The sequence below is a fragment of the Garra rufa genome, chromosome 25, assembly GCF_049309525.1.
Source record: "Garra rufa chromosome 25, GarRuf1.0, whole genome shotgun sequence".
Lineage (NCBI taxonomy): Eukaryota > Metazoa > Chordata > Actinopteri > Cypriniformes > Cyprinidae > Garra > Garra rufa.
Window position 1 is genome coordinate 221,220 of NC_133385.1, and position 13,261 is coordinate 234,480.

The following is a 13,261-nucleotide window of genomic DNA, read 5'->3' on the forward strand; positions in this document are numbered from 1 at the left end:
TGTCAAATTGGTATGTTTTCGCCGGGCCGTGAAGAAATATAGAGCTGAGTATCATCAGCGTAACAATGAAAGCTAACACCATGTTTCCTGATGATATCTCCCAAGGGTAACATGTAAAGCGTAAAAAGTAATGGCCCTAGCACTGAGCCTTGAGGTACTCCCTACTGCACTCAAGTCATCTTTGTTTCTGTTGCGCTTTATAAAGAGCAGGTTATTTCAGCTTCAGAACAACAGCTTCAGAAAACAGTGTCTTGTTCAGTTCTCATTTAGTAGTGTCCATGCAGGATTTTTTTTTAACTATGTATAAAATCGAAAGATATGTTAAAGTATTTATTTATTTTTCGGTAATGTTAAGTATCTGATTAAGTTGAAACCCAGTACTACTAATTATAAGTGTAATCCAGCATTTTCTCTGGAGTTTTCTCTTGGGATTCATCACCATCTGTTCCGGAAAGAAAAGGTTGCATCACAAGGCCATATTTGAAGCCGCCGTGACGCTTTCGGTTCTCAAGTGCAGCCACTGAATTGAAACGCAGTAACTTCTAACCACAGAAACCATCATTTTATGAAGCGGTAGTTCTAGATTCACACATGTGTTTGTGGCCGCAGGTTCTGCAGGGCCTGGATTATCTTCACAGTAAGTGTAAGATCATCCACACGGACATCAAACCGGAGAACATCCTCATGTGTGTGGACGACTCTTTCGTGCGCAGGATGGCGGTCGAGGCCACCGAGTGGCAGAAAGCCGGAGCGCCGCCGCCGTCCGGATCCGCTGGTATTTTCTCTCTGCTTTCTGTCTTTCTGATTTGTAAATGACGACGAATGCGATCGTTGATGATCTGACTGTGTTTCTCTGTTTGTTCTCAGTCAGCACAGCTCCTCAACTCAAACAGGTCAGTGAAGCCGAAACACCGTTCTCTCAGAGACACGCAGCTGTTGTACTCAAGAAAGCAGACAAATGTCTAGTTGTACATTTCATACAAGAACAAACTATTCTGATCAGTCGATATCTGTGATGGCTATAGGTTGAACTGTAAGAGACACTTTTAATCTCATTTTTACAAAACTGAACCAAGTCGCATTAGAACATGAATTCTGATGGTTAAGAGTGCGTGTCATGTGAACTGTTGTAGCTGGGCTGGATCGTGACTCCACCAGCCGAGCAAACGACCAGAACTCGTTCGCTGAAGTTAGAGAGACCAAGTTGTTTGTCTGAGTTGTCTCCTGTGGTTTGGCACCTCCTGCAGGTGGGGAAGATCTCCAAAAATAAAAAGAAAAAGCTGAAGAAGAAGCAGAAGCGGCAGGCGGAGCTGCTGGAGAGACGCATGCTGGAGATCGAAGCTCTGGAGCGAGAGGCGGAGAAAGAGAGAGCCGGCGGAGTGTCAGACGCCGCACACGGCCCCAGCCTGGCGCTGGCAGACAGCGAGGAGGACGAAGAGGATGAAGAGGATGAGGACGAGGAGGCAGAGGGAGAGAAGGAGCGTCCCGTCAGACTCACCAACCACACTTGTGAGTTCAGTCCAGGTGTCACCTTTTGTAAAAAATGCGGAGTATTTTAGGATGGTGATTGGTTTTTGAGTTGATGGCTGTCTAAAATTGATTCCTCATAGAAGTGTCTCTGTCTTTCAGGTGCGGAGCCGGATCCGGATCAGCAGGAAATAGAGGAGAACGAGGACGGTTGTGACGTCCCTCCCACCGCCGACCGTCCCGCCGGAGACGAGTCGCACACGCAGACGCACACTTCGCCCGAGCGACAGGACGCTCCTGAGAACAAGGAGGAGTGTGAAAACTCAAAAGAACAGCAAGAGCAGGATGGAAACGAAGATGTGAGAGAGGAAGAGGCGGATAAAGAGGAGGAAGAGGAAACGGAAGCCACAACCTCACAGAGCGCCGAGGACGAGCAGAAAACAAGCGAACGTCCGAACGAGGAAGAAGCAGATGCTCCGAAAGAGACGATAGAAAAACAAGAAGATGATGAGGAGGAGGAGGAAGAGGAGGAGGATGATGAAGACGACGATGATGAGGAGGAGGAGGAGGAAGAGGAGGAGGCAGACGATGAAGGCCAGGAACATTCCAGAAAGGAGCACAATGAAGTCTCTAAAACAAACGGTCACGTGATCATGCGTGTGCAGGAGCGTCTGACGCCCAGTGTGCCGCTGTCCTCGCCTCTCCTCTGCCCTCTGGTGGAGTCTGAGATCAGCACGACCGACCGCGACGCTTCCGACGCCTCGTACGAGCTTTACAACGGAGAAACCGCCCTGACCAACGGAGCGCGGCACCGCGGCACCACGCCACGCTTCCCCGAGCTTCCTCTAGATCCCGAACCGTCCGACTGCGAACACGACGAGGCCCAGGCGCTCAGCGGCAACACCGACCGCAGCCGAACGGTCTCATCGTCCAGCACCGGAGACACGCCGAAAGGTCAAACACCCGTGCGCTTCACACATACATACACAACTGGGTCATTCAGTGTTAAATCAACCACATTTCAAAACTTCCCGGGCTCAAATTTTAATATGATTCCAGGAGTTAATACGTTAAATTGTACACATGGTGAAAAACCAAATGTGGGTCATTTTGCAAAAGTATGATACTTCTTTTCTTTTAAAGAGGAAAGTCTGATAAGCAAATCATGTTAAAACTAGAGATCTTCTGTAAAACAACTGCATTGAACATACCTGAGTGCTATAAACACTCTTTTTCCAAAGTTTGTGTACCTATAACTCAAGAAGTTTTAAAGATATCGCAATATGATTTTAGAATATAGTTGTTAATGAACATTTCTTCCAGAATCTCAATCTTCAAGGCCCTACATTGTTCAGTCCCAGAGATATAGGGATCTCAATGAGGCTTCATGTCTAGATTGATGAATATTACCCATTTTCAGTGGTTGAAAACCAAATGTTGGTCACTTTGTATACAGCTGATACTGATTTTATTTAAAGAACAATATGAGAAGAAGAAATAATGTTAAAATTAGAATTGTACATTGTTTCCCTCTAACAAAACAATTGCATAGAACCTACTTGACTGAGTGTCATAAATATCCTTTTTCCAAAATTTGTGTGGCTGTAACTCAAGAAGTATTAAAGTTATCTAAATATGAATTTAGATTCTGATTCTTAAGAAACGTTTCTTTTAGAATCTTCATTTTTAAGGCCCTTTATGGTTTAATCCCAGAGATATCGAAATCTCAGTGCAGCTCCAAATGTAGTATCTTACCCATTTTCAATGGTCAAATCCAAATGTAGATTTGTGTTGTTCTTGTCATTACTGTTGACAATGCAAATATGTAAATAATAACAGTAACCCAGGGATTAGGAATGTACAGTGTGACATGTCAGATTATAAATGACCAGGATTAATTGTTAACTCTGGGTAAAGTATGAACAGTGTGAAATGTAAAATAAGATTAAAAATAAAGATGCCAAAAGGAAAGTTTAAGACCCAATATCTAAAAAGGAATTAAAATATCTTTAATACTTCTTGAGTCACAGGCATGCAAACTTGAAGAGTGCTGTTTCTCCATTTTTGAATGATCTGAAGTCATTTTTACCCCCCTGTAACTTGACTCTGAATCTCAGGTGAAAAATGCCATTTAGGCCCCCCTCTACAAAGTGGAGGATTACTCAGTAAAAGGAAAAGAATTTTCTCACTATATACTGTATGTCTAAGCCTTTCTTTAGGAAAAAAACAATTAAATAAAAAAAATTGAGCCAGGGATCTCAAGTTGAGTTTGACATGGGATGACCCAACTGCTGTTTCCTGTGAGCAGGACAATAAGCTCTTTGTCTCTCTGTCTGTCCATCAATCTGTCTCTCTCTGTCTATCGTCTATCCATCTGTCTCTCTCTGTCTATCCATCCATCTCTCTGTCTGTCCATCCGTCTGTCTATCTGTCCATCCAACTGTCTCTGTCTATCGTCCATCCGTATGTCTCTCTCTGTCCATCCGTCTGTCTCTCTCTGTCTATCGTCAATCTGTCTGTCTCTCTCTGTCCATCCAACTGTCTCTGTCTATCGTCCATCCGTATGTCTCTCTCTGTCCATCCATCTGTGTCTCTCTCTCTATCGTCAATCCGCCTGTCTCTCTCTGTCTGTCCATCCGTCTGTCTATCTGTCCATCCAACTGTCTCTGTCTATCGTCCATCCGTATGTCTCTCTCTGTCCATCCATCTGTCTCTCTCTCTATCGTCAATCCGCCTGTCTCTCTCTGTCTGTCCATCCGTCTGTCTCTCTGTCTATCGTCCATCCGTCCATCCATCTGTCTCTGTCTATCGTCCATCCGTCCATCCATCTGTCTCTCTCTCTGTCTGTCCATCTGTCTATCTATCTATCTGTCCATCCATCTGTCTCTGTCTATTGTCCATCTGTCTGTCTCTCTCTGTCTGTCCATACGTCTGTCTCTCTGTCTGTCGTCTATCAGTCTGTCTCTCTCCGTCTGTCTATCCGTCTCTGTCTATCGTCCATCCGTCTGTCTCTCTCCGTCTGTCCATCCTTCTGTCTCTCTCTCTGTCTGTCCATCTGTCTATCTATCTATCTGTCCATCCATCTGTCTCTGTCTATTGTCCATCCATCTGTCTTTCTCTGTCTATCGTCTATCCGTCTGTCTCTCTCTGCCTGTCTGTCCATCAGTGTCTCTCTCCGTCTGTCCAACCATCTGTCTGTCTATCGTCCAGCCGTCTGTCTCTCTCTGTCTATCGTCTATCCGTCTGTCTCTCTGTCTGTCTATCGTCCATCCGTCTGTCTCTCTGTCTATCGTCCATCCGTCTGTCTCTTTCTGTCTGTCATCCATCTGTCTGTCTATCGTCCAGCCGTCTGTCTCTCTCTGTCTATCGTCTATCCATCTGTCTGTCTGTCTGTCTGTCTGTCTGTCTGTCTGTCTGTCTGTCTGTCTGTCTCTCTGTCTCTCTGTCTGTCTATCGTCCATCAGTCTGTCTCTCTCTGTCTGTCCATCCGTCTGTCTCTCTCCGTCTGTCTATCCGTCTCTCTGTCTATCGTCCATCCATCTGTCTCTGTCTATCGTCAATCCGCCTGTCTCTCTCTGTCTGTCCATCCGTCTGTCTCTCTGTCTATCGTCCATCCGTCCATCCATCTGTCTCTGTCTATCGTCCATCCATCTGTCTCTCTGTCTATCGTCCATCCGTCTGTCTTTCTCTGTCTATCGTCTATCCGTCTGTCTCTCTCTGCCTGTCTGTCCATCAGTGTCTCTCTCCGTCTGTCCAACCATCTGTCTGTCTATCATCCAGCCGTCTGTCTCTTTCTGTCTGTCCATCTATCTGTCTGTCTATCGTCCAGCCGTCTGTCTCTCTCTGTCTATCGTCTATCCGTCTGTCTGTCTCTCTGTCTGTCTATTTTCCATCCGTCTGTCTCTCTCCGTCTGTCCATCCATCTGTCTCTCTCTGTCTGTCCATCCGTCTGTCTCTCTCTGTCTATCGTCCACCCGTCTGTCTCTCTCTGTCTGTCCATCCATCTGTCTCTGTCTATCGTCCATCCGTCTGTCTATCGTCCATCCATCTGTCTCTCTGTCTATCGTCCATCCGTCTGTCTCTCTGTCTATCGTCTATCTGTCTGTCTCTCTCTGTCTGTCCATCCGTCTGTCTCTCTCCGTCTGTCTATCCGTCTCTCTGTCTATCGTCCATCCGTCTGTCTCTCTCCGTCTGTCCATCCATCTGTCTCTCTGTCTTGTCCATCCGTCTGTCTATCCATCTGTTTCTCAGTTTAATTCAATATGTGCTTTATTGGCAAACTGTTACAATGTATTGCTAAAGCATAGTGTTTACATTGAATGTAGAACAGATATATATGCAACAAACACATGCATGTATATACATTTAAAAAGCAGAAGGAATTATTAACATTTTAGAATTCTATGAACAATTCAAAATTCTAAAATTAGAATTCACTCTCTCTCTCTCTGTCTGATGGTCCATTTGCAGCGAGGGTCAGAGCGGCCGATCTGCTGGTGAATCCTCTGGATCCGAGGAACTCAGACATCCTGAGAGTCAAAATCGCTGATCTGGGCAATGCATGCTGGGTGGTAAGACACAAACACAACACTTCGACCGTCCATATGACTGTAAATACCTGTGTGAGGCTGGCCGTGATCTGTGTAATCCATGCTTTTTTAGCACAAACACTTCACGGAGGACATCCAGACGCGGCAGTACCGCTCCATCGAGGTGCTGATCGGAGCGGGATACAGCACACCTGCTGATATATGGAGCACGGCCTGCATGGTGAGCATCTGACCGGCCGGTCCGGGTCTGCCGCTGCCGCTGTGTCTGTCATTGAGTTTGATCTGTCTGTCATCCGCAGGCGTTTGAGCTGGCCACCGGTGACTATCTGTTTGAGCCTCACTCTGGCGAAGACTACTCTCGTGATGAAGGTACCGCTCAGCCTGCCAGCTTTACGCTTCCTGTCGGATGCTCAGAATGGCATTGTGCTCATGCTGCACACCGCAAAACAATTCCCATGACACTTGTTTTTCTACAAGCAAACTTTTTCCATGGCTAGGATTAGCACAATATCATGATTGATTTAGCATCGCTACACGTTCACTGCTGTGGAATCCGTGAGCGAGACCAACTGACTTAAAACTTGGATTCTGCGCATCAGAGGTCTCTAAATCTGTGACCAGTCTGATTTTTAACATTATCATGACTCATTTCACTCAAATGGCAAAATATTTAGCGGACAGTCACACATGATCCCACTAATCAGACGACCGCTCAACGAATGACCCATGGACATGAGATATTGATCTAAGAGTGAATGATTTTATTATGTGGAGGAAGAAAAAGTAGCCCTGACAACAATCAATTACACACTTCGGAGTCATTTGAGCACCGCGTGACGTGAGTGACCAATCAGACTCAACCGCTAGTTCATCGTTTTTCAAGCGCTTTCTGAACTATGAAGAGGTTATGATTAAACACGAGGTGTGCGGTGCCCTAATATGCCATTCTGGACACATCCGCTTCTGTCATTCACTCTGAACTCTGTTAATCTTGATTCTGTCTTCTCTGTCACTTAGGAAGAGGTTGAAAGCTTAGTGTAACTCTGATGTTTCCTGCTGCATTCAGATGTCAGAATGTGTTTAGTTGGTTTATAGCCGATACTAAACTTCCGCTTTCTCCCTTTTGATCCCTTCCTCTGTGTTTTCCCGTCACGCTTCCCTCTTCCCCTCCTCTTCCTGTCTCTCTCTCCTGTAGATCATATAGCTCACATCATAGAGCTTCTTGGCTGCATTCCTCGACACTTTGCTCTTTCTGGAAAATATTCCCGGGAATTCTTCAATCGGAGAGGTAGCGTTAGAGACAAAGGGAGGACGGACGCGAGCGCCGCCGCACGCAAACACACGCGACACCACTGCAGCTTTATGGCCTGATGTTAGAGGGGTCATGAAAGGCATTTTCACTTCTTTATTTCATGATTCGCAAGATTTTTTCACCAATTTTCTAAATATATGACAATCACTTCACATAATATCTATCAGAAAAGGCAGCAAACATCAAAAAACTGGGCACTGCTGTCGCTGTAACTATAAACCACTGAGAAAACCTGGCAACTTAAATTATGAAGAGAGACATTTCTAGTAGATCTGTTAGGTCAGTTCTAAGAGGTGTCACGTGTGTTGAGGCATGAAACTCAGCGTGTTTTTATTGTAGAATAAACTCTTCTCAATATCACAGGCATTTTGATTTTCCATATCATGACCCCTTTAATAACAGTCGGTCCTGCAGGTGTCTGATCTGAATCGTGCTGGTTTCATCCAGACATCAGACCTGTGTGTTTGTGTGTGTGTGAGTGCGACCGTCCGTCCTCCTGCGCCGCTGCATGAATAACTCATGTTGTGTGTGTGTGTGTGTGTGTGTGTGTGTGTGTGTGTGTGTGGGTCAGACCACATCGCTCTGATTATGGAGTTACTAGGAAAAATCCCCCGCAAGATCATCGCAGCCGGAAAATACAGCCGTGAGTTCTTCTCAAAGAAAGGTAATGCTGACAGTCTGACGTCCGGCTCTGCCGTTCAGGAGCCTTTCATTCTCTTTCATTCTGCTCCGAGCTCTGTTTACCTTCCTTTCTGTCGTCAGATACAATATAATAAATTATATTCCAACATTGGGATTGGCCGATGCGGATCACTCAGTAATCGCTCAAGAGCCATATCTACCGCAAACATTTTTTGTCACAATCACAGACAAACGGCTGATATCATCCAGTCACCAAACCCTGTGATTCATTCTCTCTCTTTAGTTGGTTCTTCAGGTCTGTAACATGATTGACTAATGAGTGTCTTTGAGAATCTCCCAGCATTACTGGAGAGTAAACTCTACTCGCTGATATCTAACTGACCGGTTAGGGTTTTCAGAGTCAATATTTATGATGGCCCAATTTCCATAACTCAGCTTAACTGACCTAGTGATCACAATTCTTATTCTCAGTGTTTGATGTACACAAGTAAACAATCATCAATGCAATGTAAATTACACGCTGTAGGACACATTGACACAACTGAACAACAACAAATCAAACAGTGTTTATAGTGTTTCAGGTAGGGTTAGTCAAGTGTATATAAAAAAAAAACTCTCATTCCGCTCTTTATGTTCTCCTTGGTCTTAGGCTGATGATATATTAGGCAACTTTTTGGGCAACGTTGCGTCAACCAGCAACCAGGTGAGACACCGGGACACAACCAATGGGAAAGTGCCCAAGCAACATTGTTCAAAAAATAATAATTGTCTGGCAAAATTGCTCAAAAAGTTGCCCAGTGTATCTATCATCAACCTTACAGTAATAATGTCTTACAGCACTGGTCTCAAACTCAGTTCCTGGAGGGCCACAGCTCTGCAGTTTAGCTCCAACCCTAATCAAACACACCTGATCCAGCTCATCACGCTCTTCAGGATCTCTAGAAACTTCTAAGCAGGAGTTGGAGCTAAACTCTGCAGAGCTGCGGCCCTCCAGGAATGAAGACCTCTTCCAGTAATCTTTTCTTGCAGTAGTAATGCGTGTATGTTTTACATTAATAGTGTGGGCAGGTCTTGAATTCATAATGTGAGCAGGTTTTGCATCAGTGTTCGTCTCTGCTACAGCTAGTCCTGTGCGTCTCTCTGCAGGTGAGCTGCGACACATCACCAAACTCAAGCCCTGGTCTCTGTTTGACGTGCTGGTGGAGAAATACGGCTGGTCGGCTGAGGACGCCGGTCACTTCACGCACTTCCTGCTGCCCATGCTGGAGATGGTGCCGGAGAAACGAGCCTCCGCTTCAGAATGCCTCAACCACCCCTGGCTGAACTCGTAGCACTTTGGTCCCTCAGACTCATCGACGCCCCCCTCCGGCCCCGTCCTGAACTGCAGCCCGCCGCATTAGAGAGGAAGAACCAGAGAGAGGGGGCCGTCAGAGGGGCGAGGGTGGGCTTCAGCTCACTCACTCACTCACACACACACACACACACACACACACACACACACACACACACACACACACACACACACACACACACACTCACACTCACTCACACACTCACTCACACACACACACACACTCACACACACACTCACACACACTCACACACACTCACACACACACACACACACACACACACACACACACACACACTCACACACACACACACACACACACACACACACACACACACACACACACACACACGGTAGAAATGTCTTTATATCTGAGAGATGAAGCTTCATTCACCGTCTTCCTCAATGTCATTGAACAGAACGGACACATTTTACACACTGAAAACAGATCATTTCACTTTATCTGACGGATAAAAGAGCATTTATACCTTTATTTGATTCATTCTCATGATATTTTAATTTGGGAGGGTGGATCGGTAAGATTTATAACTCGTGGAGGCATGTACTCGTGCCTTCAGCAGTTCCTAGTAAAACAAATATTTAGAAATTCACACACATTAAAATATTATGTGAGAGATCATTCATCTGAATGACTGTGAATATGAGAGTCACAGCCGTGAGTGAGTGTGTGTGTGTGTGTGTGTGTGTGTGTGTGTGTGTGTGTGTGTGTGAGCAACACAAACTGCCCGTTGATGATTCTGACAGGAAGCCCACCTGAGTCCCTCTGCACGAAGCCCCGCCTCTTTCGCCCCACCATCCAATCAGGTTCTGCAACGGAGGTGTTTACAAACCTCATATCTCTCTCTCACACACACACACACACACACACACACACACTGCCCTGGGAAATATGAATCCAGAAGACAAAGAGGCGCTTTGGTTTGTGGAGAGCAAACGGATGGACGTCGACTGTTCCCCGACTGGTTTTATGTTTTTATTTGAAGTTTGGATTCTCGATTCTGACGACAACATTCCTGATTCTCCAGCGGTGCGACACTCGCTCACACCTTCTCTGCACTTTCTCCGGCAGGACGGACGTCTCGCTCCGGGGCTTTCGTTTAAAGAGGCTGCACTTGTGTTCGTACTTTTTGTTCAGGGAAACGTACCGATGTACAGAGATCCAGCAAACTGTCCAAAAACTCGCAACTGCTTGAGCGCAAGATAAACACTCGCCTCTGTTCGGAGACGGTCGTCACGGAGACGCGCCGCAGCCGTTTCCGTGGCATCACGCTGCTCGAAATGCATCATCTTCATCATCGTCGTCATCGTCACAGTTAGTCCAGTTGCCTATTTTCGCAATAAAAGTAGATGGTAAAATATTTTTAAAAATATTTAAATTAATTTAAAAGAAAAGCAGTTCTCTGATGTTGTGACAGTGACAGAGTTTAGTCGTAATTAAGGTGATTGTGTTTCGTCTATTTCCAGGTGTTTTATTTCCTTTGTTTTTTTTTTGTGTTTTTTTTTAATCGGTTGTCACTTCCTTCATGACATGGACTCGTGCTGCTCTGTGAGGAACTCATGTGACAGTCATGAATTTTATTGAACATTTTTGCAATAATAGTGATTACGATGATGAATTTTTGCACCGGAAGCTCCCGATGTGTCTCACGCAGCCGCGCTGACTGTTCTTCCCAACGTCGACAACTGCGTCTTTGTTTTTCATCGACAGATTTAATAAAATTGTAAATTAATGGATCACGTTGCCTGGACATATCCACTCTTCTTGTTCTGCGTCTGACTTTGACTTGTTATGAGCAGTGCTCCAACTCTCTGCAGGTTAGTTAGTTAGTTAGTTAGTTAGTAGTTGGTATCTGGCAGGATGAATTGAACCCCTGTTACTGTGCTGCTTTGCACTAAAGGTACGCACTGAGCTGATGATGAAGAATATCATGTAGTGAAGTCTGCTGCTTTGAGACTCCGCCTGAAGTTCAGCATCATCCGCACAAGCTGACAGTGTTCATAAAAGATTTGAAGATATATTTTAAATTTAAGTTGTCTAATGGTGTCAGAAGTCACCTTGTAAAACAGCAAAGAGTTGTTGAAAGTGTTTTAAAGCGGTCATCGGATGCCCATTTTCCACAAGTTCATATGATTTTTGTAGGGTCTTAATGAAAGGTCTCTAATATACTTTAATTAAAAATTCTCAATAGTAGTGTAAAAAACACCCTTTTACCATGTCAAAATCAGCTCTGCAAAATATCAGCTCATTTTATCGCATGGGCCCTTTAAATGTAAATGAGCTCTGCTCGCCCCGCCCCTCTCTGATGCAGGATTATGAGCTGTAATGTTTACTTTAGCCACGTTTATCAGCGAAACTTGTCAACAAGCACATTATTAAGAAAGGCCGTTTGCAAAGATGCATAAAAACCCTTCTACTCTCTTCTGCTGTGGGTGAAGCTGCATCAGGAACGATTCACACGAACATGACGCATATGTAGATCGGGATCGGCGCTTTCCTTTTAAAAACGAAAGAAATGTTGTCCTCTGCCTTTTAAATGGCTCAGATGTCGGGAGTAAATGACTTCTGCTGTGTTCATTATTACATCCAACAACAGAACACCTCAATCGCTCAATTAGAGTCTTCCTTTTTTATTCGGACTGTTTCAGCTCGGTGAGGGCGGGGCTAAGGTAAGATGCTCCTGTCAATCAAATGTGTTTCGTCACAACCACAAGGAGGTGAGAATGAGCTGATTTTAAAAAGGGGATATTATTTTTAAAGATTAAACAAATACCATTAATGTTCAAACAACATGGAAAAGTTAGTTTTGCATCCGATGACCCCTTTAACTACTGTCCAACCTAAAACCATGTTGAAAATAAAGATAAGCTGCAGGGTTTGTCCAGCTCCAGGTGTCTGGTCCTGATCAAACACACCTGCAGCAGGTCATCAGCTGGAGAGAGTCTGGTGAAGCCTGGAGCTGATCTCTGCTGGATCTACAGCCGCTGAAAGCAAACCTGGTAAGAGATTTACATGCTGTTTCACCGCATTGATACATTTTAGCATATCGACAAAATGACTCCAAAGGTTTTGCTTTTTCCAATATTCTAATCCTGTTAATTTGACCGGTTGAGTTTTTATTGTACAGAAATGCATTGTTTTCTATAAGATTGTTTGTAGCATCACTGTGACAATTCATTTTCAAGATGATCCAAGGTTTTGTTTGTTTAGTTTTAGAAGTTTAGCTTTCTCAGCCCATAAAAGAACACTTCAGACTACAGTTTATCTGAAACTTTATTTCAAATGTGGAGATGGTTTTCATTGGACGTGTGGGATGTGAAAAATTCTGAAAAGTAGCACCTAAAGCTGTCAGATAACGGAGTAAAGAGTAACATATTTGCCTCTGAGATGTAGCGCAGTAGAAGTATGAAGCTTGAAATGGAAATACTCAAGTACAAGTATCTTGAATTTGTACTTAAGTACAGGACTTGAGTAAATGCACTCAGTTACATCTCACTGGTTAGAAAGTAGGCTACCAGAAATCACAGATGAAACTAATTTCATGGTAATATTTATCTTTACTCTGTAATGGTAGAATATATAAAAACAACAAACCATGAGGAAAAGCCCTTCTCCCAATTGTGTATTACACACCCCTTTACTTGCTTCAGTTCTATAAAGGTGAATCAAGGTTACTTGATATCCGTGACAGGAGACTAGCTGAGCCAGATGATTCTCCTTGTTGTGTGAAGGCTGTTTGTGATCAACTGCTGGAAACACTGGTGTCCACTTGGAGAACACTGTCATCAAGCTCATGGATGAAGCTCTTGGAAAAAATAGTCTGCTTCTGAAAGTCGAGGGTGAATATCTCTCTGCAACAGAGTGTGCTGCCCTGGCCACCGCTGCAGATGAACTACTGTACACCAGCAAACAGATAACCT

At 44.5% G+C, this 13,261-nt stretch overlaps 1 protein-coding gene across 3 annotated transcripts in view; it reads left to right on the forward strand.

Annotated features, from left to right (window-relative positions):
- Window positions 1–11,077, forward strand: part of srpk2 (SRSF protein kinase 2) — a 44,342-nt gene extending 33,265 nt beyond the window's left edge. For 2 of the 3 annotated variants that reach the window (XM_073831458.1, XM_073831460.1), the window contains 9 exons: window positions 610–775; window positions 868–893; window positions 1,248–1,509; window positions 1,630–2,421; window positions 5,938–6,038; window positions 6,130–6,237; window positions 6,317–6,386; window positions 7,213–7,305; window positions 9,118–11,077. In XM_073831458.1, the coding sequence (XP_073687559.1) occupies window positions 610–775; window positions 868–893; window positions 1,248–1,509; window positions 1,630–2,421; window positions 5,938–6,038; window positions 6,130–6,237; window positions 6,317–6,386; window positions 7,213–7,305; window positions 9,118–9,302 (1,803 nt within the window). In that variant the 3' untranslated portion in view covers window positions 9,303–11,077. Of the gene's footprint in view, window positions 1–609; window positions 776–867; window positions 894–1,247; window positions 1,510–1,629; window positions 2,422–5,937; window positions 6,039–6,129; window positions 6,238–6,316; window positions 6,387–7,212; window positions 7,306–7,900; window positions 7,994–9,117 lie in introns of all 3 variants that reach the window. The other variant, XM_073831459.1, reaches the window with a different exon arrangement.
- The last annotated feature ends 2,184 nt before the right edge of the window (window positions 11,078–13,261 follow it).